Here is a 27,662-nt window from a genome sequence, read left to right as displayed (position 1 = left end):
GCTGGTCTAGATAACTGGTTCTCAAATTTGCCTGCACATTGGAAGCTCTTGAGAAGTTTTTAAATATAATGATATCTTTGCGCGACTTTCAAAGATTCCGATTTACAGTGGAATACGGCCTGAGAAGCCAAAAATTTTTAAACCCTCCCCCATTGATTCTATTATGTCTAATACGTAGATAAGTTTGAAAGCCACTATTCTAGATTTAACAAGTCAGTGGTAGCTTGGTCCCCACTCCAGACACTATCACGATGGTCTTCAAAGTCTGGTCCCTGGACCAGCAACAGCATCACTTGAAACTTTTTAGAAATGCGATTCTCAGGCTATATCTTAGACCCACTGAATCAGCAATTCTTGGGGTGGGGCACAGCAATCTGTGTTGTGACAAGTCTTCCAGATGACTTGGATGCACCCTAAACTCAGAGAACCACTACTATGTCATCATTGCTGTCATGTGAGGTTCCTGGCTCGACAGCCCCTCCAGAGACCAGCCAGAGATAGAAGTGGGGACTTCAGTCTTCTGAATGTTGGGCAATACCAAGTCCCCAGTTTCCAGCCAAAGTTCTCAGTGTGACTGAGGTTTTATATAATCTGTGAAGCTTTCATTGACTGGAAACTGGTGGCATTAAATTGGGAGAGTCATTTATGGGCTGCAGCAACCTCGGTCAGTTAAAAGTGAAGAGGTAATAGAGAAGGCATACAGTGTACAGCCAATGCCGACCCCTTTTATCAGGGATGTTAAATGAGAGCATGAAAATGAGAGAGGAAGTAGGGAAGGCAAGTGTCCATGAGTGGAGGGCCCGGAAAGGCATTGGTTTGGGAGTTTTCCTTGGACACTCGTGGCCTTCAAGTTGGTTGTAGCAGCAAGTAAAATCTATTTTTCTGTCTATAGAAACCTGCTTTCTTGCTGAGGAAAGGAGCTAGTGTTTGCTGTGCTAAATGCTGAAAGACAATCTCCCTGATCATGTCAGAGCCAGGCAGAGTAACAAAATACACAGCAGCTTGACTGAATACGGTAATATCAAGCCGTTTATACAAAGGAGACAACCTGCTTGACAAAGGACTTCATTGACTACCCCACTAAGAGCAGTTTGTGCTAGTTTAGTTCAGCCGGGTTAAATGCTGAGAATACTCCAGTGAAGATGGCATGGAACTTGCGTTCAAGTAGATCCCACTCTGACAGGAGAGAAGTGAGCAAGTCTATTTCTACACTGTGTGCTGATTGCTGTGTGAACGAGGTGCCTTCGGAATACAGAGGAGAGAAGGATTAATTCCGGATGGGGGTAGAAGTGAGGTCAGGGAAGCAGACAGGGAAACTGGATTTTGGAGAGAAAATAGGTTGTTTGGCAGTCGAAGTAGGTGGGGGGTTTCAGCCTGGGCAAAGGCCCAGAGGGGTGAAGCAGCGTATCTAGAATCATGAGATATTTCTTATGCACAATTATTAATGGGGGAATCATGAGGTGCGAAATGGTCCGGGACATGACTATAGAATTGGGCAAGGGCGAGGGCCTTTTTAAATTAAGCTTAAGGAACTTGAATCTGATCGCATAGCCTTGTTGGCAAACCTAGTAGATCACGGAATTACTTGGGTAACTTTCAAAACAAATTCCTGGGCCCCACCTCCAGACATTCTAATTCAGAATGCCTGGGTGGGCCCTGTGATGTGTGCTCACCTGGTGAACAGTAAGGAAAATGCTGACCGGGAGAAAGGAGACTAGGAAAGAGGCAAGAGTGAGCAGTACTAAAAAGGCAATTTGGAGGTTAGCCCAGAGGATTGTGGGGTAGCTAAGTCTCTACCCCACTTTTTTTTCTACCCCACTTTTTAAAGGAATATTTAGATTTTTGAGACTGGCTTTTGTGTAATCTTTATTCAATGGCTGGTGTTGCAGAAAATTTCCGGATGTGCATTGGAGCAATAAAAATGTTATCAATACTGGTGTCTGGGTTTGGCAGGAGCCCCACCGGTGAGAAAAGTTTATTTTGCACTCTAAGTGTCACCTCAAGTAATAACAATGATGGCAAACAAATGAGGCGTGCTACAATTTATTGTTAGAGTAGGTACTAATTAATATTTGTTTTCTCTAAAATTTGATAATAATGCATGTTTAAATTTACTTTGCGAGTAAACTAAAATTAACAGGTATGAATTCCTCTGAGTGAAGGCAAGATTGGTCGAGGCTGAACTACAGGCACTAATAGTGAGTGTCTATTACAAATAAGCAAATCAGTGAAGGAGCTTAAAGTAGAGCAAATCCTGGGGTCAGAAATAATAATTTTGCTGAAAGTCCTGTGAGGAAGCACTAGCTTTTGAAGCACAGCCTTTCATTGCCTAGGGAAAGAGTCAGCCATAGAGTTTCCAGCTGTTTTGTTTGGAACCAAACAGTTGGTGTTTGAGTTCTCTGACCACTGTAAAAATTTGAAATATATAAAAGTGGTAGATTATATTTTCCAAAGATGGCGGTAACTATATCTCCCACATGCACTTTTTACTTGGTGACTTTGACACACCTCCCACTGAGATATAGGGTCTATGTTCCTTTAATGGACTAAGTTGTGTTTTCGTCAGAATTCATATGTTGCGTTCCTAACCCCCAGTACCTCAGAATGTAAACTTATTTGGAGATAGGGTCTTTACAGAGGTAACCAAGATAAAATTAAGTCATAACCCAATAAGATTGATATCTTTACAAAAAGAGAAAATTTGGATACATGGGCACACAAAGAGGGATGACAATATGAAGAAACATAGGTATAAGATCTGGGACAGATCTTTTTTTCACAGCCCTCAGAAGGAAAACCCTTGCCAACACCTTGATTTTGGACTTCTAGCTTCCAGAACGATGAGATAATATATTTCTGTTGTTTAAGCCACCTAGTCTGTGGTACCTTGTTATGGCAGACCTAATAAAATAATACATTTCCCTCCCCTTGAATCTAGGTGGCTTGTAACTAGTTTGGAAATGTAGTGACTTCCTAGGCTAGGTCACAAAAGGCAATATAACTTCTTTTGGAAGAGACCGGTCAGCTGTGCTGTGAGGAAGCCCAGGCTTCATGGAAAAGTCACATGTTGGTACTCTAGCCTACAATACCAGCTGACGCCTAGTATCAATGGCTAGAGATACAAATAAAGACATCTCCAGTTGATTCCTGTTTCCAGCTCTGGGTCACACCAGCCTTCAAATCCTTCTAGTTGAATCCCCAGATATTGTGGTAAAGAGATGTATCAACTCCTCTATGTCCCTCATGAATTCCTTACTCATAGGGGTTATGAGCATAATAAAATGGTTTTTTCAAGCTACTAAATTTGGGTAATTTGTTGTATAGTACTTGGCAACATGTCTTTAAAATTACCTTTGTTCACAAAATTTTATCTGATATGGCTGGTGTTTTGTTGGAATCTTTAGGGACCTTAGCTGCATGACGATAAGCCCCATTTTTCTTGGCCCTTCGTGATATAACGGCCAGACGTTAATCAGGAACAATAGGTGACCCTTCCATGAGTCAATATAATAGGCCACTAATGCATGAGTTTCAGATAAACTGCACAGTGAACAGTGCCAGGAGTGAAAGTAGGATTTTCAGAACAACTTCCACAATGGTTGAGAGTTCATTAGCAAGGTTAATTCAGTTTGCTTGGGCAGGAGAGGAACCATGGAGCTCACAAAACAGTACTTTCCTCATTTGGGGACAGGGTCTAGGGGGAAAAAAAGCAAAAGTCCTAACCTGTCAGGGGGCGAGAAATATTGGCTGTTCCAGAAGAAGAAACTGGGAAGCAGATTCTGAATTATGGTGGCAGAATCTGAAATCTCAACCAAATTAGGCAGTACTGCCAACCTGACCGCCCCCACAAGTTAAGTGTCTGAAGCCTCACAAGCAGGGTCAGGAAAGAAGACCCGGACCCATCTGCACCAAAGAGCTGTATTCATCAGACTCTAGGTATCAAACATAAGGAAAATATAGTCTGTAACCTGAGATGACATGGAAGCGATGGAAACAAATCAACCTTTGGAAAAATTAGGTAGTGAAAAGAAGGGGAGAGGGAGCACTATTTTGCATTGGCACAGGAGAGAGAAACATTTCTGCTTATTTTTATTTTTAGCTACAAGGGGTTAGACCATGTTTGTAAGCTGAGGTGAGAGTTAAGAGAGAAAGATGATCATTAATGAGCAAAGTCCCAGAGAAGTTAGGAAACAATAGCACAAGTGTGATATAAATATAATATTTTAAAATAGTAGCATTCAAACATTTTTTACTGTGACCCACGCTAAGAGATTCACTTTTATGTAGTAACTCAGTACACACGTATACACAAAAAATAAAAAATAAATAAAATAAAGTAAAACTATTTTTAGTCACAAACTATTTTTAGTATTATTATGTGCCATGCCGTTATATTTTCTATGCTATGCTATGCTATGCTATGCTATGCTATCTCAGCCCAGCCCATCCCATTCCATACTGTCCTATTCTCTATCTTTGCTGCTTGCAACCCACTAAATTGACTTCATGAGACAGAATTTGTCCTTTCAAGCTGCTTTTGGAAAACTTCCTCAAAATGATCTTCAAACTCAATTTATTCTTCAGCTGTATCCATTTGCTATTTATTCCATCATTTGGTCTTATTTCATCTGTTACATTCTTCATACTTAATGTTTCCACTAGGGTTTTTAAATTTTACTTAATGTTACTAATAACTTTCCTTCCTTCCTAAATATATTTATCATGCTTACTTTAAATTCTTGGTTTCTATTCCAATAATTATGCTTCAGATGATATAAACTGTTCAGTGTGTAGTCTTCCTTTTATACTAATTGTGCTCCTCAGGTGTCTCAACTAAGCAAATTGGAAATTGTTCATTGTGAAAAATTTGGAAAATACAGAAAAGTACAATATAAATAACAAAATAAAAAACATCCATAATTTCACCTCTCAGAAATAACCAGTTGACTTTCTAGTGTATTTTTTCCAATCATACTATTTACATGTATAGTATATTAAATGATTGATAGAATACTATATATAATTTCCTATCTGGAATTTTCATTTACTATTATGGTTTTTCATGTTGTTAAAACTTTAATAACTTTTAATGAGTGCAAAATATTCCATTGTAATGACATATATTAATATATTTAACTCTTGAGCATTCAGTATTTCCATTTTTTGCCTCTTTTAAAAAAATCACTGTAACAAATATTTTTGTACATAAATTTGTGTCCGTATTTCTGGTTATTTCCTTAGGATAGAGAATGGGCACTTAAGATCCAGGCTTTGTATGGCCAATATTTTTTTTCTAGAAAGTTTGTACCACTTTACAACTTCCACAGGCAGCATATATGATTGAGTTCCTACTATTCATCCTGTAATTTCCTAATTTGAAAGAGAAAAATGGCATTTCATCATATTCTAATTTGTCTTTTATTACTAGTGTCATTCATTACTTTATTTATTCTTCTGTAAATTTTAGGTTCAGGCTCTTTCTCAGCATTTCTGGTCTGAAAGGCTAACCAACTAAAGCTTTCTAGCAAAGGCGATTCGCTCACATGTGCCTCTCTCTAGTGGAAGGTAAAGAGTGCCTTCTGCCCAGGGGCCTATATTTATACTCACTGCAACCAACCTCCACCTACCCCACACCCCAAAGCTTGCTGTCAGATCATGGTGTCAGGTAATGCGTTGCCCCTGAAAGTGGACATCAAGTTTTCAGTGAGTTTGCATACTTAGAGCAGAGAGGTGACAGTTTAATTTAGTCTTGGTTTAAGCCTGGACAGCAGACAGTAAAGAGTTTGTGTGTGTGTGTGTGGTCACTGTATACATTTTAAATACCCAAGAAATTGATTTGTGACATGGCTTTCTAGCATCTTTTTAATTTTCAGTGTGTCCTATAGTCAGCTGCACTCCTAGAATCACTTTAGTGAGCCTCATCTTTCCCAAGCAGAGAGATTTCTCTTCACAATCCTTGGGTGAACTACAAAGCAGCCTTTCTAGACATGGTAATATTATTTTTTTAATTCCTATATTAGAATTAAAAATATTTTGTCTATTTCCAGGAAATTAACTTATTAAACAATGTAAACAAACACTAGAAGATTACAGAGCCACAAAGCCATACTCTTGAGGGTCTTGTATTAAAAGTAGCTTCCAAAAGGAGGAGTCCTCCCTGGAATGGAGATATGTGTATATCGCAATTAAATTCATTATATGTATACACACACACACACACACTTTGAACTTTTGATTTTGGAGTGCAAAATTTAAACATGTGCCACTTCAAACCACTGAGATCCAGCACTAAGTAAGTCTCTGTGTTGGTGTGTGTTGGGGTGGAAGGGCTAGTCCAGGTTAACTGTGGTAATGAAAATTCCCGAGTCAGTGTAAATAAATTTTGCTGTTATGAAACACAGATTTAGACCTTTGCTGACATTCTGAATTCTTGAGAATTTCTGAATCCTGCCCAGGCTATGAAACATTTGTTTAAGGAGACGCTGTGCAAGCATAGACTGCCTCGTATAACACAGGAGGCCACTAAAATAGCTTGTTTGTAAAGGAATCTCATTTCCCAACTACTTTGTCTGAAGACTTATCATTTGAAACCGGATTATGACATTTTATCAACAGAATTCTCAGGCTAATGTACCTACTCTTAGGAGAGGTACCCGCCACTGTTAGACAGTAATGTCTTATCTTAAATTTATTTTTAGACTACCTAAAGGGCCCTGAAGAACAGATTTGGGGTGGGGGTGGGGTGGAAAGAATCTGGCTCATGATGTTGGTGTCCTGCATTGGGAGAGGCTTCTGGAACTGGGACATGATGATGGAGGCTCTGCTCTGCCATTACGGCCTCCATGACAGCTAGCAGCAACTCTCAGAGTCTGTTTCCTCTGCCAACAGAGGTACCCACTTCACTGTTTGTTGTGACTTTAAAATTAGCTTAGTGGTATATGTGAATCAACATTCATAGCAAGTAATATTACATCACAGGAGAATGCTGAGTGGAGGGCCCTGGATAGCCAGAGAAAAACCTTTTAGGTCGTCTTGAGCCCCCAAGGATTAGGACAGGTAATAAGACATAAAAAGAATGTAAAAAGCATGTGTGCGGCAGGGTTTAGGGTGAGCGGGTGGGGTGATCATAATTTCATCTGCAACTAATTTTGGCAGAGTCCTAACTCCTACTTTTTTGCTAAAGATAATGTGTAGAGTCTAAGTCTGAAAGTCTCAAAATTGTGAGCAAGTTGAGGTTACAAATTCAGAAGGTCATGGCAGAAATCACTCCTGTGACTTCACTAATGCGTGTGCTCTGTTACAATAGTGAGGTTCCTTAGAGTATTTCTGAGGTGAAAAAATAGAGGAAAACAAGCACAAAAAATCTCTTTATTGAGTACCTACTGCATGCAGAGCTAGGTGAGTTGAAGTTCAAGAACGAACAGAAAAGGAGGAAACCCAAATATCCATCGATGAATAAATAGATAAAATGTGGTACATACGTACAACGGAATATTATTCAGCCTATAAAAGGAATGAAATTCCTTGATGACATTATGCTAAATAAGCCATAAATACAAGACAAATATTGTATGATTCCACTTATATGAAGTAGCTAGAGTAGTAAAATTCATAGAGAGGGGAAGTAGAGTGTGGTTGCCAAGGAGCTGAGGAGCAGAGGGGAGGAACAGAGTTATTCTTGAATGGCTACAGAGTTTCAGTTTGGGATGACAGACAAGTTCTGGAAATCCATAGTGCTTATGGTTGCATCAGTATGAAAGTACTTAATGCCTCTGAACTGTACTCTTAAATTGGTAAATTTTATGAGATGTACATTTAAGTACACCAAAACCAAACAAACAATGAATAGAGTCCTTTTTGGCCTCCCGACGTTTGAGTTCAAAAAGAGAAGGGAGAACACATATAGCCACAAGGACGATCAACGCAGGATGAAATGATGGAGCCAACGACAGGCAGGGACCCCGAGGTATCGCTCACTTTTGGCTGGGGAACTCAGAAAGCACTTATCATTGGGCATAATAATTATCTATTAAGCTGGCTCCCCCATAAGACTGGGAGCACTCTCGCACCAGGGACTCGCGTTTTCTTGCTCCAGAAACGAGTGCCAGGCACAAAGTAGTATCTGAATACAGGCTTGTGGAGGGACGCAACCCAAAATATCCACCGAGTTTGGAAACAGTTTCATGTTCACGTTCATGGGTAAACGCTTGGGCTGTGCTCGGGTCAAGAGAGGAGTCGTCCAGGTTTCTGTCCCGAAAGTCTACGCTCCCAGGTCTCTGCCAGCCTCTGCCCTTCCTAAGAGGCCCTGGACCTTATGGAGCTCTCGGTCCGGGGACCGAAGGCAAAGGACTGAGGCGGCGCCTCGCAAAGGTCCCTCAGCCACCTTGGCTTCTGCAGTTGTAATCCCGGTAACCCCTGAGGGGGTGCTTCTAGAGTGCCCAAACCACCCACAACCTGCAGTTCAAGAAACGCCTCTGCGCCCACCCAGTCGCCCTTAAGAAGAAGAGGTGGGGCCTCAAAAAAGAAAAGGCCTGGCCACCCGCAACTCAGAGGGAGTGAAGCCTGGGAGTCGGCTGGCAACACCCGCACAACGTCCGCTGGTTGGCGAGCTCCGCGTCGGACAAGCGCGGGGGCCAGCACCGCTCTGCGCTGCCGCCAGGGGGCAGCCCTCCCCATGCGGTCTCCACCAGGCGCGGTAGGCGCCCCGCCAATTCCCGCGTCCACGCGAGCCCCGCGCTCGGGAGGGCGGTCGCCGTCTGGTCCCCCGCCCTCCTCGGGGAAAGGTATCCCGTCCCTCGTACCGACTTGAAGGGGTGGGAATGTCGATTACTCAGCCGCGGCTGGGAGCTGGGTGAGCGTTAGAGGGGGCGGGGCGCGGGGAGGAGGTGGGGGACGAGGGAGACGAGGAGGGCGAAAGAGGGACGTGCGGGGAATTTCACGAGCGAGGAGCTAAAAACTCCTTTATAAATATGTAGCTTAACTAAAGCAAACAAAGCAAGTAGATCGCCCAAATGTGAGGCTTTAGTAAAGCTCACCCAAATCTGTTAACACTGTCCCTGGGGCGGTCCTCTTGTTGATCTTTTGCTCTGACCTTCGGTAAATCCTAACACTTACTCCTCGATGGCCAGAAGACAATTTGCCACGTTTTTAAAAACGTTTCCAGGGAAGAGCCCTTTAACCCTTTGGCGAAGGACCTTCAGACAGTTACAAACGAGATGCCAAGTCAATCTCCGCGCCCTTCTTGGCCAGACAAGTTCAGGGCGGTGTTAACCTAGGAATGACGGCTGTAACTGATCATCTGAAGTAACTAATTGTCGGCCAGCAAATTCTTCCTCTTCGTTTCATCTTTAAATACTTCGCCACACACCAACCCTCAGTCCAGAGAAAACCATGGTGTTTATTTGCATATTACTTATAAAACTTAAACTTTCAAATGTAAAAGTGAACCCCTTGGTGAGGACTCCTGGCTACATCAACAAAGCAATGTAATGCCTGATTAATAGTGCTGACTAATGTTGGCTCAGGTTAATCCCGAACCCATTACAGTAATTAAATGGTTCAGCCATATATCAAACGAGAGTCAATGAAAAATAATTTATTTATAACTTAGGGACATTCTCATAGATCTTTCAAAGATCTGTGATGGACTTTATGGGTCATTTGTAAGTATAACTGGTTGGTAGCAGTGCTCAGCAACAAAAACTCGATTTTAAAAGAATTCTTAGATGGGGAGCGGTTTGTTTTTGAGGCTCTGTGATTCATAAGGAAAGTAATGAAACGTTTCAAAATGTGAAAAGTACTTGGTCGAAAAATGATATACACAAGAGCAGCTGATGATTGTTCCTATAGAAAGCCTTTGTGTTTTGATTCTCAGTTCTTGTCAAGCGGTCCTTTTAATCAGAAAGCTAAAAATTTGAAGCAAGTTTCCCACTTTGAAAAAAAAGTGTTTTGGGAAATTCGACAATCCAAAAGGAATGGCTATGTGAGTGTGAATTCCACAAGTTACTAGAATTTTTCTGCTAGCCCAAATAATTAGAAGTTGGTGACAAAACTAGGTATACTTAAAATAGAATCGTATTCGAACTATTTCCACTTACTCTCTTGTCACCTGAGAAGAAAAATTGAGTTGAACAGAACTTGAATCTTGTTTCTTAAAAAGTATTTCGTTTCTTTTCACCAGTAGCTATTGAAAATAGTTAATTTACAAAAAAAAAATTCTGAAAGTTTTTATTCATCATTGTAGTTTCTATTATAAAGCCTGCTTGAGTAGAGATGTTTATACATTATAGTAATTTAAATATTTTGAGATTACTGAGAAGTGTTGATTAGAATGTTTCTTTCACTGATAACTAGAGTCCCTTAACCCATTGAGAAAGAAGTTTTTTGAGTAGTTCCTAGGTGCAATTTCTTGTGTGTATTTGGCTTTTCACTATATGCTTCTATTCTCTGCATTCACTTATTACTTTCTTTATTCCCATGAAAATTTTCAGATCCTCTCATTAGAGTGGCTTAGTTTAGCTGTCAAGTTTCTAGGGCATTCAGTTGCAGATAAGTGACTAAAACGCCAGCCTAAGAGCATTTTTTATTAACAGATGGTGGAAAACAAACGTCTTTGGAGAAGAACCGAAGGGGACAGGTTAAAAGGTCAATAAACAATTACTGTGCTTAAACTGGGGTGGGGGGTGTTCTCATCAGATTCGATGAGAAGCCGCTCGCCCAATATAGGGGATAAGGGACAACCCAACAGACCTCTCAGAGCCATTCCAAGCGACCACCTCAGATGATAGGGGAGGGGGTACCTTCCGGCCGGAGGGCTCCTACAGGCCACGGTGGTCAAATCGTCGCGTCACGCGGGGGTGCTTCTGAAGTTAGTTTGAGGGCTAATGGAAGAGAAGAAGGCGGGGAACTCTTAACTCCTGCAGCGGCTATGGGTCCAAACTATCCCGAGCCAGCGCTCACTTCAGGACTCAGTCCCTTTGGCAAGGAATGGTGGGGTCCTCTCGCCTCCCCTCTATTGTCAGATCCTGCTCCCTCCTACGGGTGAACTTTCTCTCCAGAGCAGGGCTGATTTCCTAAGGCTTCCTTTCCCTTTCCTCAGTAGCGCTCTGACGTGCACACCATGTGACAGGCCTCCTTCTGCTATAAGCCGCGGAAAGGTCCGCCCTCTCCTGGACTCAGCCCTCGCCTCGCCAAGCTCTGTCCCTAGACTCTCACCCGTCCCGCACCCTCCGGGCGCCCGACGCTCTGACTCGCTCACCAGGAGCCCTGCCACCCCCTCCATAACTGACCCCGCCAGGAGCGCTCGGAGAGGGGAAGGTCAAGTCCCCTGCCCGGGCCGGGTGCGCGCGGAGCCCAGAGAGCGCAGAGACCGCGGGGCGACCGCGGCGGCGCAGGAGTTACAAAGTCGCAGCGCAAGCCTCGGCCGCTGCCGGGGAGCTCCCGCGCGCAGCCTGAGCAGCGGCAGCGCCCCCAGTGTGGCGCCCCGGGGCCGGGCCCGCCGCCCGAGACCCGGGCTGGGACGCGGCGGGAGCCCGGAGCCCGGCGCCCCTATGCGCCGTCTCGCTGCTGCCGCGCGACAGCTATGACCCTGAGCACGGAGATGTCCGATGCCTCCGGCCTCGCCGAGGAGACAGACATCGACGTGGTGGGGGAGGGCGAGGACGAAGACGACGAGGAAGAGGAAGACGACGACGAGGGCGGCGGCGGCGGGCCCCGGCTGGCTGTCCCCGCTCAGCGGCGGCGGCGGCGGCGCTCGTACGCCGGGGAGGACGAACTAGAGGACCTGGAGGAGGACGACGAGGACGATGACATCCTGCTGGCCCCGCGGACGGGGGCCTCCCCGGCGCCCCCCGGCCCAGCCCCGGCAGCAGGGGCCGGGGCAGGTGGGGGCGGCGGCGCGGGCGCGGGCGGCGGCGGCGGGAGCGCGGGCGGCGGCGCCAAGAATCCCCTGGTGAAGCCGCCCTACTCGTACATCGCGCTCATCACCATGGCCATCCTGCAGAGCCCCAAGAAGCGGCTGACGCTGAGCGAGATCTGCGAGTTCATCAGCGGCCGCTTCCCCTACTACCGGGAGAAGTTCCCCGCCTGGCAGAACAGCATCCGCCACAACCTCTCGCTCAACGACTGCTTCGTCAAGATCCCCCGCGAGCCGGGCAACCCGGGCAAGGGCAACTACTGGACGCTCGACCCCGAGTCCGCCGACATGTTCGACAACGGCAGCTTCCTGCGCCGGAGGAAGCGCTTCAAGCGGCAGCCGCTGCTCCCGCCCAACGCCGCCGCCGAGTCGCTGCTGCTGCGCGGCGCGGGGGGCGCGGGGGGCGCGGGCGACCCGGCGGCGGCCGCCGCGCTCTTCGCGCCCGCGCCGCCGCCGCCTCCGCACGCCTGCGGCTACGGCCCCTACGGCTGCGGCTACGGCCTGCAGCTGCCGCCCTACGCGCCGCCCTCCGCCCTGTTCGCCGCCGCCGCGGCCGCCGCCGCCGCCGCCGCCTTCCACCCGCACTCGCCCCCGCCGCCGCCGCCGCCGCCGCCGCCGCCGCACGGCGCGGCCGCCGAGCTGGCCCGGACCGCCTTCGCCTACCGGTCGCACCCGCTCGGCGCCGCCTTGCCCGGTGCCCTGCAGGCCTCGGCGAACAAGGCGGGCGGCGCGGGCGCCTCGGCACTGGCGCGCTCGCCCTTCTCCATCGAGAGCATCATCGGGGGCAGCCTGGGCCCGGCCGCTGCAGCCGCCGCCGCCGCGCAGGCCGCCGCCGCTGTGCAGGCCTCGCCCTCACCCTCGCCGGTGGCGGCGCCGCCCGCGCCCGCGCCCGCGCCCGGGTCCGGCGGCGGCGGCGGCGGCTGCGCGGCTCAGGCGGCTGTGGGCCCGGCTGCCGCGCTCACTCGCTCCCTCGTGGCTGCCGCGGCCGCCGCCGCCTCCTCCGTGTCCTCGTCGGCCGCCCTGGGGACTCTGCACCAAGGGACTGCCCTGTCCAGTGTCGAGAACTTTACCGCTAGGATTTCAAATTGTTAATAACGCTATGTTAGCGCGCTTGAGAAACAGAAGGTAGGAATCCCGGCCCCTTTTTTCGTCTTGGTGGTTTGGTGTTTTGTTCGCTCCTCCCGGCCTCGCGCCCCCATTTTCGTCGCTTCGGATTCTCAGACAGGACTGTGTTTGGCAACGGCTTTGCGGGTTCTTCTATTTATGCAAAGTCGCCCTATGTGCAGTCCCCGACCTGGGGCAGGGAGGAAGAGGGTGCCGGTGGGTCTGCTCTGTCTAGGCACAGGGGCTTCCTTGACTTTTGGGAAATCTTTAAAAATCTAAGCCTTTTTGAGGTCTAGAGATTCTCAGGTCTAGGGATTTAAACAAATCAATATGTTCAAAAGAATAACGCAAAAATAGTAAAGGTCCCAAAGAAAGCCAGAGAAGCAATAGTTTTTATTTGAAGACACTTGTCTGGTGTGCTTTTTCATGAGAAGAAAAAAAAAACTTAACATGTTTACACAAGGAAACAATTCAAAACTTCTTACTTTAACCTGTGTTTTGTATCATAATAGACATGCGGAATTTTTATTTTGTTCGTACTGCGTATTCTTTACAAGGAGTATTGTAAATTTTACTGGCAATTATTGTACTATTCTAACATAAGATTTTTACACTTTTTCAGAAATAAAATGCTTAATTTTCAAAAAATCCACCAAAAAAATTGGCTCCAGTTGTTCCCTTAGTTTATTTTCTGTTAAAAAAGTTTCTATGTGAGATAAGTGGGAACCCATATTTTTTAAAAAGGCAAATATTTTCAAAGAGGATTTAACAAAAGCATCATGCCATGATTTTTTATTTATACTTTCTAAGTCAAAACTATTGCAGAAACTCAGAAGTTATTTTTAAATGACTACAAATAAGTCACTTTGGTATACATTTTCCAATCTCATTTTATTCCATTTTTAAGAGCATTGAAGCTATTTAAAATTAAAGCCACAATTACCCTAGGATAATTTTATAGAAGTTTTCATTTTATTTTTGAGCTTCACACTTCAAATAATTTCTGCTCACATTTGAGCACAATATTGTATATATCCGTAAAACCTCTGCAACAGTATTATATTGTAATAGAAGCAACACAAATACATAGGGACTTTTCAGTTTTAAAAATTTAATAGACGTCATCAAATGGCTTTAAAGTTCTAAATAAAATATTCAAGTATACAAAATCAATTGCATTTGAAAGTCTTGATATTTAAAGCTACTATTTTCTCAACAGAAAAGATTCCAGTAATTGCATAAAGTTTTTATCCTAAAAGGCAAACTTATCAAATTCTAGTTTAAATGAATAACAGGGTGTGTAAGAGAAATTTTCAATTTTAGAATAGTGCAAAATTCAAAGAATGAAAACACATCTGGTGTTTATTGAATTAATTATATTTTTACAATGTAGGTCATTTTGGATATCTTTCAAATTCTAAGTGTTTTCATTACTTGTTGCAGGTAATTTTTAGTTCTCTGAAAAAATGTGAGACTCTAATTTTGATGACTACAAATGTTATTGTGGGCTCCAAATAAAACCAAGGCATGTGTAATACAAAATTTAAATGTGTAATATCAGTGCGTTGCAGAGGAGGTAAAATCTGTTCATTAAATTTTTTCCAAATATCTGGACAGGTATAAATCTGAAGATCTGCAGATTTAACCTAGCAAGTTAACGAAGACTGAGTTATAGGCCAATATTTTGCAGTGACATTCATTCTTGATGTGCTGTCATCTTGTTTATTTTTAGGGAGGAAAAAGTGACTCAGTAAGTTTTTCTTTTTTCCTATAAAATGTTTGGAAGAGATTAAATGAGTTTAAGGCAAACACTCATCGTCAAACTTATCATTATATATAGGTACAAACTGAAGTATCATTAGACCAAAATCTTATATGCAAAAGTTACTTTCATCCTAGCGCAGCTGAGAGAGAAAACTTTGGTAACCAAGGACGTCTGGATGTCACTGCTGCCCCGAGTGGAGAGGCGTTAGCAGACGGAATCCAAACAGTACAGGTACTGTTGGTGCGCCTCTCAGCCTTCTGTAACGCATAGATCTGAAATTTCGATTTGAAAGTTATGATGAAGAGAGCGAAAGAATAAACACATGTGTGTTATTACTTGCATGATGCTTGGATGTCCTGAAAGCAGGGAATCCCAGCTAATCCCTCTGTTCAGATTCCCGCATCTTTAAAGTGCCAGGACCGGCCCTACCTCCGAGGTTGTCAGTCCCTTTAAGGGAATGGCAAGTAGGCGCTGGATGATCCAGCGCTGGCCTTGCTCCGAGTCCCGGAGTTCGGGTCCCGCTTCATCCGAGCTTGCTAAAGAGACTGCTAGCGCATGGTGAGCCCAGAGCCATGAGCCCTGAGAAAAAGTAAACTCGATCCGCCTGCCTCATTCTTGAGTTTTCGACCCTCCCGATTTGGGGTTTTACGGTCGGCTTTGCTGGGCCCTGGGTCCTGGCCTGCTGGTGGAGGTGATAATGGGGCAGCGGGCCGGGCGATGTGTGGGCTGAGAGAGGAGTGGGTCATAGGCTGCGGGGCGGGCGAGGAGCGGGCGGTGGGCCGTGGACTCCGCGAGCCAGGAGCGCCGGGCGCGCCCAGTCAGGCCGCGCGGGCGAGCAGGTGCTGGAACAAAGGCCGCCCGACTACCGCGGCCTTTGATGCGCAAGGACGTCTCCTCCCGGGGCTCCTCATTCGCATGCAAATCCAGCTCTGGTCCCCTTTTCTTTGAAGGCAAACAGAAGGATGTTTGTGTGTTTGTAAGGATGAAGCCTGCTTGAACAAGTCTTCCTCAATAGGCTGGGTCTCGAAAAATAAACCAGTTGGACAAACATTGGCCACCAGCTCTCCTCCTCCCAACTACAAAGTGTGGATTTGCTACAACTCATTAACCCGACGCTTTTCTTGCCTTCTCGTTTCTCTGCTCATCAAACGCCCCGGTAGAGCTTGGAGACAAATGACGGAAGCGCAGTCGGGAGAGAATTGCAGTTAATAGGGAGAGGGGTATATATTGGGGCTAATGGTTCGGGCAGATCTCGGAGAAGGACCACACAAAAAGACGCCTCTCCATTCAGAGCTCTGTTGTGCCGCAGAGATTTAATCTGCAGCTAGATTTAGCCAAATGTTATCTATTGCGGGGGTAATGAAGCCCTTATGGATTGAATTGCTCCTTGTACCACACATGGTGTCATGACCTTAGCTCGTTTCTTGGTTGGTTTCTTTTTTCTCTATTGGGTAATTATTTTATTTCTTTAAAATGAGAAGCTGGGGCTTTTGCTCAAAAACGTGTTTACTCTCTATCTCCATCCCATGCATTTAAGAGCCACTTCCCTTCCTCTTAAAGAAAAGGCAAACTGGGGAGGGGAAGTGGAAAAATGAGGACCCATTTCCCCCCTAGTTTTTACTCACTGAGGCCTCTGTATGTTTGCACATCTCTATTTCTTTGTCCCCTATTCCGTGGCCCTTTCCTGCCCAAAGTTTCTGTTGATGGAAGTGAAATTTGGGGTACATTTATTATAAAATTTCTTACAGTAAATGTAGTAAGCATCCATCTGGGAGAAAGGCTTCTGCCCTTCACTTTTTTATTTTTTTTTTAGCCCATCATTTCTTCCTGCAGCCTGTCTTCTGAGAGAGCTGGGGGAGGTGGTTATTCTGATGGAAGGTGATTATTTTGATGGAATACCAGCCTGTGTCATTTATTAAAGGCTGTCTGAGGCCAGTGGTTGTGCCTGTTTTGTTTTTCCCTCCATGGCCCCAGTGGCTCTGATTTCCTTGCTTAACCAAGGACCAAGCTTAGAGCAGCTAACAGTGTTATTACAACTGCTATTGATGGGTAGGGATCTGATCTTACGACTCAAAGCCAGGAATTAAACACTCTAGTTTTAGTTTTAAAATTCTCTACTGGCTACACATTTTGCTCACACCTTTTTTTTATTACTGACTGAGAAAAAGTCATTTGGGGGCAACTTAGAGGTCATATCAGCCTCAAACTCAATCCATATCAGAATCTGCCTGAGAACCACCCTGGCCTCTCTGGGCTCCTCGGGGAAGGGTGTCACCGTGGGTCTAATTAGAATGCCAGGGGTCCCCTTACCCCTTTAGAACTGAACCAGACAAGTACAGGCCTGGGGAGCAAAGAACAAGTGAAGTGGGCCTGGCATTGTCAGCATCCATTCTTGTCTCTACTGGTTTCCTAGTATTGCAGCTGTGTTACACATATGCACACACAGGCATGCACGTTCATTGCCCATCAGCTGCCACTTGCCTTCTTTCTCCCCTATGATTTTGTAATTAGGCATATGCTTTTTGTTGGTAAATGTGTTTGATGTCATGGCCAGTGAAACGTGGAGTGTTTATAGGGCCACAAATGTAAATGTGTAAATATGTTTAGTGTAAAATCTGGCCCTTCGACTTTAGTAATAAATACCCTGCCAACTCGGATACGATTACATTTGACAGAAAGATGGAGAATCTGATCATGACCAGCTGCTCAAGGCTCTTTGGGGCTTATACTTTCTCAACCGAATTCACTTTTTAGATAATTTCTTTGCATGTCACATCTCTCTAATCACATGTCTCCCTTGATGTGAACAATTTGGGCTCTATTTTTTTTTTTATCGTTGACCCCTCTGGCATGCAGGAAACTTCCTGGTTCATTCCTCCTGCTTCTTCACTATTCAGTAACAAGCAAAAGACAGACAGAGAAAACAAGTGATTATGATCACCCATCCCTTTTTGAATCCTGAGTCTCTGGGTGTGATAAGATGACTAGGAAAAGAAATGAACATAGACTGTGAGCTCTGGCCCACATTATTTTCCTTGTCCTTATCATCATCATCGTTTTAACTTTAAAAACTGTTTTGAGCTACTCTAACTTTTAAAAGTAAACATTTTAGGAAAGTATAACAAAAAAAAATGCACAAATCTCGCTCACTTTTCACAAAGTGAACACACCCATGTAATCATTTTTGCTAGACCCTCCTCCCTGCCATCTCTATTCAGGCCTTCCCAGAGGTCCCCCAGCTCTTTGTTTTACATCAGACCAAAAAGCAGATGTTACCAGCACCCCAGAAACTCTTCTGTATTCCAGTCACTACCTTCAGTACACATTAACTTTTAAAAAAGACTTTCACCAATATTTCTCTAAACTACACTGTAAAATAGAGAAGGCAAGAATTATTATTGACCCCTTTATACAAACAAACATATCAAAGCTCAAAAGAGATGAAGTGACTTGCCCAAGGTTACAGCTACTAGGACTTCTGTATTTAAATTCCATTTTATTTCCATTACATTACACTGCCATTTAGTTGCCATCATTGTGATTTACTAAACACCCACTGTGGTAGGGCAATCGCCTTAGAGGTCACTGTGTAGAAGTCATTTATTTCTTACATAGTTTTTTGGATTTTTACTAGAACCTCCTCCCTGCCATCTTTATTCAGGCCTTCCCAGAGGTCCCCCAGCTCCTTGTTTTTCATGCATTTGGAATCTATAGCTGATTATTTTGGCTGTGTCTGTTTCCCCCTAGTTCTATATGACCCCTCCTAGCACTTTTCCAATATTTTTTGCATCAGCAATCTTCTTCAAAATCTCTCTCTCTCTCTCTCTCTCTCTCATACACACACACACACACACAAGACTTACCTTTTCACTTTTGTACTGTTTGTCCATTTCCTCTGCTTCTCTCACTGATTTTTAATGGTCAAAATCTGTCAAACTGGCAGAACTTTTTGCTAAACTGCTAGCAGGTCTTTATAACCAGTCTAGGGTCACATCATGTAGAAAAGGGAAGAATGTTTAAGAATCAGATCAACTGATTTAACATTTAATGAGACAGCAAATCATTTTTCTATGAATGTGCCCACCCTCCCTCCAGATACACTCTCAAAGATTTTACTGTCTTTGAACAGCTGGGTATTATGTGGCTTGAGTGGACCCTTAAACTATCCACTGCCCTGGAGCCCCCCAGGAGCAATCCCATCTGGAGCTCAGACCTGCCTGGCCAGAGGTCTCCCTAAAATGCTTTTTGTGGGGCAAGAGAATTTCAGTCCTCCTGCTATAATCAATCTTTTCCTTGATGCGAATAGCTCATCCTTTCCTATTGCCATGAAAAGCCTCATTGACACCCAGCTTCCTTAGGCAGGTACTAGAGGCACTGCTTTGTACCTTACGAGGACATCCAGGCTGGACTCAATGCTGGCATTGCACCTGACTAATTGTGAGCTGCAGACAAGCTGAACGAAAGTGTATATGGTGATTTTTCCAAGGGACAGTGCTTAATACAAAATAACGGTGATTTTCTAGAGAAAGGATGGTTTTTCTTACAAATTGGAAACATTGTTTCTTTTAAATTACAAACTGTAAAAGACACAAAAATGCATTTCAGAAAGAAAAGCAGTCAATATCAAAGCTTTATTTGGAGAACTTGGAAAATTCTAATTCTGAATTTGAAATCACTAGGTCTGGAAAGATATTTTTCTACTCTTAAAGTGAGAGTGACTCTGTTCAAGATAGGGTGCTTCCCTGTACACAGGATGCTACAGTTAAGGAGAATCTGTGAAGTAGAATGCAAGCTATATGAAATGCATCCATAGGCCCAGGTAGTCTGTTGAGCTCCAGGAAAGGATCAAGAAGGCCGAGATGGCAGGGGATGGATCTGTGGCCATGGGTCCTTGCCTGAGTCTCCCTGCCCCAGAGGCAGCCAGACACAAACTGGGGATTCTCTTATTTGCAACTGCTGATCAATAACAGACTGGCAAATAAAAAGAAAGGGGGCAGATATTAATTGTGGCAGGAAACATAAACTTCTTTGCACACTTGCTTAGGAATTCCTATTAAGTAACTAAAAGGCAGATACTCTTAGCAATAACAGGACATGACACATTTTCTGAAAAGTCAGCAATGAAAGATCATCATGAATGAAAAATAACTTGGTTATTCTTACTTTATACTATTTTTATGCAGAGAGTTTCACATATATGAAAATGATCGCAACAAGATAATGTTCTGTTAAATAATTATGGAAGGGAGGGGAAATTACAAACCAAAAAAAAAAAAAAATTGCCAAAGATCACAACAGAAGAAATAAGACTAGGTCGAAATTCAATTTTAGATCAGTTTTCATATTAATTTATAGTTCTTGTGGGGATAGGTTGTGAGAATCAAATAGAACAATTTAGGTGAAAATGCTTTGGAAAACATAAAACCTATACAAATGTATACCCAGATCCTTAAATTAGTTAAGAAAAATCTTTGGCTCTATGTCAAAACTCAACTTTCTTCAAAATCTCCACCCAATTTATGAAATAAATTGTTACTTAACCCTTTCTAGAAATAATGAGGAGAAAAGACATGGCATTGTATTTTCTCTTTCTTCAGCAGATGCGTATTTGAACAGATAACTTTCTCCTCCCTTCTAAAATAAACAAACCAATGATGTTTTAAATTCACTCTTCTGGTCTCTTGCTCTACTTACCTACCAATTATCTCTTTAACCTCTAAACTTTGAAAAGTGGGATTAGTCTGCAGTATTTATTGAGCACTTGCTACATTGCAAATCTTTTTATTCCTGCTTTAAATATAATAAACGAAAGAATTCCCACTACCAAGTTGCTTCTAATAACAAGCATACACTCATAGGACAAGAAGAGCATGACTTTTCAGCAGAAAATAATGGGGTGGAAGAAATGGTAACAAGGTAATTTTTTCATATATCCATTTAACAGAACCATTAAAAAATCTCCATAGTCTGTAAAGTAGACCGAAGTTGTCTGCTTCTTAACAATATCTTCCAGTGTGGCAGTTTACTCACTAAATGCCCCAAACACCTAAGTGCCCATGTGCATAAAGATAACTCAGGGCCCAACTCCTTCATGCAGAGAACTGTGATTTTGAGTTTCCTTCCAAGTTTTTAAGGCTTTTTACTAATAGTTACCTAGTAGTCTTACCCCTAGTCACCAGTTCTCTGTGAACTTTAAAGCAGGAGGAGGATGGTTTGTGATCAGGCCCATCACAAAATAAATGCTCATATTACTGTGAACTGAAATTATGACCTGCACAGAATGAGTTTGTGTTCACATGGGTTTGTGAGTTTGTGAAGAGTTAAATACAGAGGCACAGTGAAAAACTATGACTTTTTTTCCTATGCTTAAACATTTTATTACAAATCAAAGAAAGCTTAAAAATAAAGCACATTACATTTTCCTTGCATTCTTTATAAACTTTAAATATTTTTCCACTTGCAGAAATTGTAGACACATCAATATGCAAACTCAGTCCAGGTTTTGGACCACTGGGGGTGCATAGGAACCCAAGAGTTTTTCCGTATTCAATTCAAGCATTAACCTCACCTTTAAGCTGTTATCGCCAAGGGGCTGAGGGCAAATCATCAAGTTTGGGTCTTGTTTTCTTTTTCAAAAGTACCTAGGGGTACAGAGGACAAAAATAAAATGCTGAGGCACTCTGTTGTTTTTCTATTTAAGGAATTTAAAAATTTCCTTGCCTTCCTCCTCTTTCCTTCCCCCTCCTCCCACCATCTGCATACATAGCAAGAATCCAGCGAACCATCCCCCATGTCTTTAGAATTTGTAGGATGGGATCCCTTATTTTAGGGAGTTGGTGGGTGCAAGTTGTTATTGTAACTCCAGTCTGTAACTAAAGCTCTGGCATGTAATAAATCTCTCCCCGAAGACTTTCGGATCTTTGATTTGAAAAATCGGATTCCTTTTGTGGAAACAGTTGACAGGAACCTAAAAGGATTAGTTGCATTCCACATAGGATAATTTTTACTGGCAACATTTTGAAACGATTTGGTCCCTTTCAGACCTCAAACAATGTCCAGAAAAATGATCTAGCGAGACTTGTATTGTTTTCCTTTTTTCTGTGAATCCGTTTGCTGCTTGTGCCAACGTCTCTGGTCTCGATAGGGTTTTGACAGGGTTTTTTTTTGCTCCTGAGCAGTGCGCCGAATTTTTGATCGCCCTTTCTACTCTTTTTTTAAAAAAATCTCCTTCGGCCAGGGGCGCGGCGATGTTTTCCTAACATCAGCCCCCGAAATGAAGTGGGAGCCGATGGTTTGTCTTTGGGTGGCGCCGTGTCTAGGAGAGGGCGCACGGACCCATCGCCGAGCGCCTGGCGTCCGATGCGCAACCGCCTGACCCACGATCGCCAACAGCTCGGGCGCCTGGACGTCGCGGGGGCGGGAGAGGCAGCGCGCACTTCCCAAACCTTTGCTGTCTGACAGTCCTCTGTCCGCCAGATGCGATGCTGAACGCAGGCGGGTGAAAAGGGAGATAATGTTGCTTCTCCTTCCTCCCTACCCCCTCACCCCGCAAAAATCAAGAGAAGCCTGCCTTCTACTAGACGGGCGCTGTGCTGCTGCGCGGGCCGCGGGCGACAGCGCTCCCGCCTTCCGCAGCCCTCTCGACTGTTTATTTTGTTGTCAGCGGACTTATCAAGATGTTAGTTGCTGGAGGTTCTGACCTGCCCGGGCGCTTTGGCTGTGCAGCCCAGGCTTTCCCCTCTGTTTTTACACCTGCACAAACTCCACCGCACTCCCCTGTCTGATTTATAGCCCAATTAAAGGTTCAGTGTTCTTGAAGCCACCCGCGCTGCTCCCTTCCCGGCCGCCGGCCGCGGCGAGCACAGGAACGCGCTGGCGGGGCCCCTCGGCGCTGGACACCCGGCACCGCTCCCGGCCGAGGGCGCAGCAACCTCGCACGCACACCGCCGAGAGCGGCGCTGCACTAAGCCTTATCCGCCAACCAAAGTCCTTTCCTTCTTGGGGTTTCGGCTTCATTGGGACAAGGCGCTGCCCCGACAGCGCGCAAGGTCGGGTGGCGGGAGGGCGCCGGAAGCGGCCACGTGGCGCGGCCGGACGCGCAGGCCCCGCACCGACCTTCCGGCCCCGGGCTGCCCGGGCCGCGCCTCCGCAAGATTTTCCGGGTGAGGAACCAGCGGCCGCGCGGCCGGCAGGGAGCAGAGGCGCCGGCCGGGGCGGGAGGCCGTGCGCCTCTCGTCTGCGGCCCTTCTTTCCCGCTTCGCCCGGCAGGCCGCGGCCCGGAGGCGCTGCCTGGAGAAGCGGTGGCGCCCGCGACCGGGCCCGGGCTGCAGGCAGGAAGCGCGGGGTCAGCGACCGCCCGGCCCGCGAATCCGGCCGGGGCTGAGCCCCGGCGCGGGCGGGCGGACCCCGGCTCCAGCCTCCTCCTTTGCGGCCTTTTCTTTCTGCAGAGAATAAGCGGCAACTCAACCGAGATTGGCAGCATTGAGCATCTTCCTAACCCACTCTGCCTTCTTTCCATCTATCAATCCACCTTTCTAATTAGACTAATTAGGAGCGCTCTGGAGTGTCGCTAGGCCTAGGGACTGAAACGCTTAGAGGTTGTGAAAAGAGCCCTGAATGGCCACGCTGGGGGCCGGGCGGGGGTTGTTGTGACCCATTCAGCACAGAGTAACAGTGGCTACATTTATCTCTGGCCATTGAAAAGAGGCTCGATTAAAACGTTTGGGAACTAATGCCACCCTGCATCCCTTCTCTAATTAGAGGAGCCCAGGGCGATGGCGAAAACGCCGGGACCCCGCAGACTCAAGTCCTGCGCGCTACTGCTTTCCGCCCTTTCAGCGCGGCTGATTTCCTTTCCCGAGACAAAAGTCCGCCACCTCCCCACCTGTTGCCGGGCCCTCTTTCCCGCGGATCCCTAGCTCCTTCATTCTTTCCCCAAGCTGAAGGCCCAGCCAGCTGCGTTAGGATGCCCAGCACAGCAGAGAAGTTGGAGGCAGCCAAGTGGAAAAGGCTCCTAGTTCCCTCTTCCTGTCTTGGAAAGCATCCCTTTGCATTCGGTAGGCTCCATATTCTGTCTCCATCTGCCTTCCTCGGTATTTCTCACATTGTCTATATATAGCTTGATCTTAAACCTTCCATTCCCGCACCCCCGTTTTAAACATGGAATTTCCAAGTCAGGCATCAGGGAATGGGAGTCTTAGGTGCCCTCCTGATCTACTGTCTTAGTCGCACACTTTGCTGTAGGAGTTCTTCACTTGCATAAATAATTTGTATTTTCTGTCACCAGTCGTTTTAAGAAATATATATTGAGCACTTAGTATATGTCTGGATAGATCCTTACTACTGAGCCTTCTTCCTTCTCTTGTAGCCCATCCCCAAATATGTCTTAAGAAATTAAATCTGACTTGGTTCAATTCCTCAAGCAAGCTCTTGATTCTGTCCTCATGGTGTATATGCAGATATGTGTAGATTTTGTCCTTTTCATGACTTGTAGGAAGGTACCAAGACACAAGATATTAAGGAAGCAAGAGAGAGAAACGAAAAATAGTAGACATATTGCAACTACAGATTTTATGTGTGTGGGTCTGTTTGCTTATTTTCTTGGTAACAGCATGGTATCTGATATATATTTTTACAAAAATTTGGAACACATTTTGCCTTAGAATGAAGGTGTCCAGAAGGGTTTTCCTCCCTCCTCCCTCTCCTCCTCCTCCCCTCCCTCCCCTCCCTCCCTCCCTCCCTCTCCTTCCTTCCTTCCTTCCTTCCTTCCTTCCTTCCTTCCTTCCTTCCTTCCTTCCTCACATTTTTGTTGCCCTAATCCTTCTCTTTGGAAAAGAGCCAGATGTATAAAGAAATATCAGGTCACCGTTCTTGATCTCGTTAATTTAGAAAATGGAACCTCAGCGTAAGATGCTATTAACTAAATGTCAACCCAAGTTTGGATCCGAACTTCAAAAAAAGGAATGAAAGATGTCAAGTGAGTGAAAGGAATCATGGAATTTTTAAAGGCCTAAATTGATCTTAGTAGAATTTTATTACTTCCACACCCTGCATCACAATATTTTAACAGTTATAATATGCATGACATTGCAACATAAATCTATCTGGTTAAGAAGCTGGGAGAGGCAAAGAGAAATGAGAAGAGTGATTCATTTGCATTGAAGGAAATTATAATTTGCAAAATTAAAAAATTCCTGTAAACCTTGAAGTGAAAAACCAAATTTATTGCCTGTGATTTTATCATTAAATCTTATTTTTTCATTTCAGTTCATGATTTAAATTTTAATTCAAGAATAACATAGTAAAGTGTTCAACTCCTAAGCACACAACTTGGTGAATTGTACATTTAGATATACACTCGTGTAACTATTACTTAGGTCAAGTAATTGAACATTTTAAACAGCCCAGAAAATTCTTCTATGCTCCTTTCCAGTCAATACGACCCTCCTCCAAACACTATTCTCATTTTTATCACCATAGATTAGTTTTAAATGCTTTTGAACTTCATATAAATGGAATCATACAGCGTGTATGTTGTCTTTTGTTTGGTTTCTTTTACTTATCAGTGTGGTTTTGAAATTCATCTGCTCAAACTTTTACTTATAAGACAATATAAGTGGTAAGTCAATTTATACAGCTCAAGAAGGGTAGGCAGACACTGGAAAGCTTTACCTTATTCTGAAATTAAAAACAAACAAAGTTAAATGAAAAACAAACACCCTCTCCCCACAAAAACTCCATCCTCCCCAAAACACATGATTATCCACAGTAGAGGTAATTTTATGATTACAAGTAAATAAATATGAAATATGAAATATTTTACCATAGCAACTGTTACATCATTTTCAAGATACACTTGTGGTAAGTGTAAGGAGAGCAGAAGCCACAAGCTACTTTTGTAATTGGATTCTATTTCCTACTTGCCATTTCAGCCCCTAATACTAGTAGTAAGTACTTTGGGCCTCTTCACAAAGAATGACATGAACTTGAGGGGGAAAATAAATTGGATCCAGTTTGTTCTAACTCAGACATGCAAGTACTTAATGCAACAGCCTGTCAAGTGCACTTTGAATTCTGTTTGAAAGTAAAGTGTTTGCAACTAACCTAGCAGCCTATACTTTGTCTCATCTACGGGTCATCATACAGGCCAGTTAACTACAAAGAGAGAAAAGCTGTTCTCTGTAAATGAAAGAAGCACAGCAAACCTGCAGAATTATGATTGTCCAGCTCTCAGCATCCCCAGCAATCAGCCACAAAGCCAGCTCTCATGAATTCTCCAATCAGAGACAACCAGTGCAGCCCATCATTAGTGCCCCCCTTTCCCCCAATAAAAATGAGAATGCAGCCAGCAGGACTTTTTTTTTTTTACCCCAGCAAAGAGCATTTTTAGGTATGGGCATGTTTGTGCCATGGGAAAAAATTATATGACTGGGTAGAAGAGACTGAAGTGAGGTTCTGATTGCTTGTTAACTAGACATTGGTAAATTTGAAGTAGAGAACACATCTCTTTATAATCTTAAATCTTTAATATAAATATAAGTCTTGCAGTTCACAGGAAGACATTGTGAAGACAAAAAGTCATTCCTACTGAATTAGCACAGTACCAGTCATATAAATTGAATCAGTTAATTTCTGAAAATAAGTTTAAAACCTACAAACCTTTTAGAATAGCTAAAATAAAAATAGCAATAATACCAAATGCTGGCAAGGATACATAGAAACTGGATCCCTCATCTATTATTGGCGTGAATATAAAATGTTAACAGTCACTCTGAAAAATATTTTATCAGTTACCTACAAAACTAATATGTACTTAACAGACAGCCCGGCAACCATACTCTAGGGCATTTATCCCAGAGAAATGAAAACGTATATTCACAGAAACATTTGTATGTGAATGTCCATAGCAGGTTTATTTGTAATAATAGCATGTCCTTCAGTGGGTGAAACTCTGGCATATTCATGCAATGGAATACTACTCAGCAATAAAAGGGAATAAACTGTTGGTGCATGCAACAAACTAGATCTCAAAGGCATATGCTTAGTGAAAAAAGTCAATCTCAAAAGGTTACATCCTGGATGATTCTATTTATATGACATTCTTGAAATAACAAAACTATAGAGATGAAAACAGATCGATTGTTGCTATGAGACAGGGAAAGGGTGGAAGGGGTCCATATATAAAAGGGTAGCAGGAGAGAGTTCTCCTTTGTAGTGATGGAAGAGTTCTGTGCCTTTATTCTTGTGGTGGTTACACAAATCTGTACATGAGATAAAATTGCATAGAACTGCACACCTCCCCCACCCACGCACCCCGCCCCTGCTACACACAAGAAAATGTAAAAAATGGCAAAGTGTGAATATCTTCTTATAACCTATGTTCTACATAAGTGTTATACAATGTCAATTTCTTGGTTTTGATATGGTACTGAAGTTGTTTAAGATGTCACCATTGGAGGAACTGGGTGAAGGATGCACAAAATTCTATTTACAGTGTTTGCAACTTCCTGTGAATCTATAATTATTTCAAAATAAAGATTTAAAAAAATAAATAAAAGATCCTTCAGTCAGTGTCTCATTAATAGAACTCTCTGCTGATGACAAGAGCTTTCATTGGTTGATCTCTTATAATTAATAACAGCAATGAATTTAGCCCTGTCCTTGCAACAGGTATTTTATAAGCAATGTTGAAAAGACTGATTACTTTTATTTGTATTTTCTATTAATAGGCCCAATGCTGAAAACTTTCTGGACATAAAAAAATTGCCCATTAGTTTGAAAAACTTCATTCTTTGAGGGTGGATTTGATTTTTACAAATAGCCAAATGTGACTGAGAGTCAAATATGGTAACTAAGGAAGATGACCAAGTTGGGTAAAAC

At 44.0% G+C, this 27,662-nt stretch overlaps 1 protein-coding gene across 6 annotated transcripts; it reads left to right on the top strand.

Annotated features, from left to right (window-relative positions):
* Positions 1–10,777: 10,777 nt before the first annotated feature.
* FOXD1 (forkhead box D1) lies at positions 10,778–15,118 on the top strand. 6 transcript variants are annotated; one of them, XM_039858100.1, is made up of 2 exons: positions 10,778–14,768; positions 14,918–15,118. In XM_039858100.1, the coding sequence occupies exon 1, from the start codon at positions 11,582–11,584 to the stop codon at positions 13,004–13,006; it is 1,425 nt and encodes a 474-aa protein (XP_039714034.1). In that variant the 5' UTR covers positions 10,778–11,581; the 3' UTR covers positions 13,007–14,768; positions 14,918–15,118. The 6 variants fall into 6 exon arrangements, with proteins under 6 accessions (XP_039714034.1, XP_039714038.1, XP_039714040.1 ...); XM_039858104.1 differs by having other exon boundaries at positions 10,792–12,693; positions 12,826–15,118; XM_039858106.1 differs by having other exon boundaries at positions 10,793–12,693; positions 12,829–15,118.
* Positions 15,119–27,662: the final 12,544 nt, after the last annotated feature.

The sequence above is a fragment of the Pteropus medius genome, unplaced genomic scaffold (genome assembly GCF_902729225.1).
Source record: "Pteropus medius unplaced genomic scaffold, Ma_sr-lr_union100, whole genome shotgun sequence".
In the NCBI taxonomy this organism is placed as follows: domain Eukaryota; kingdom Metazoa; phylum Chordata; class Mammalia; order Chiroptera; family Pteropodidae; genus Pteropus; species Pteropus medius.
This window is presented reverse-complemented; position numbering and strand designations above follow the sequence as displayed.

What these genes read in the sequence shown, in the direction of transcription:
- FOXD1 (XM_039858100.1), top strand. Translation starts at nt 11,582, where the DNA reads ATGACCCTGAGCACGGAGATGTCCGATGCCTCCGGCCTCGCCGAGGAG.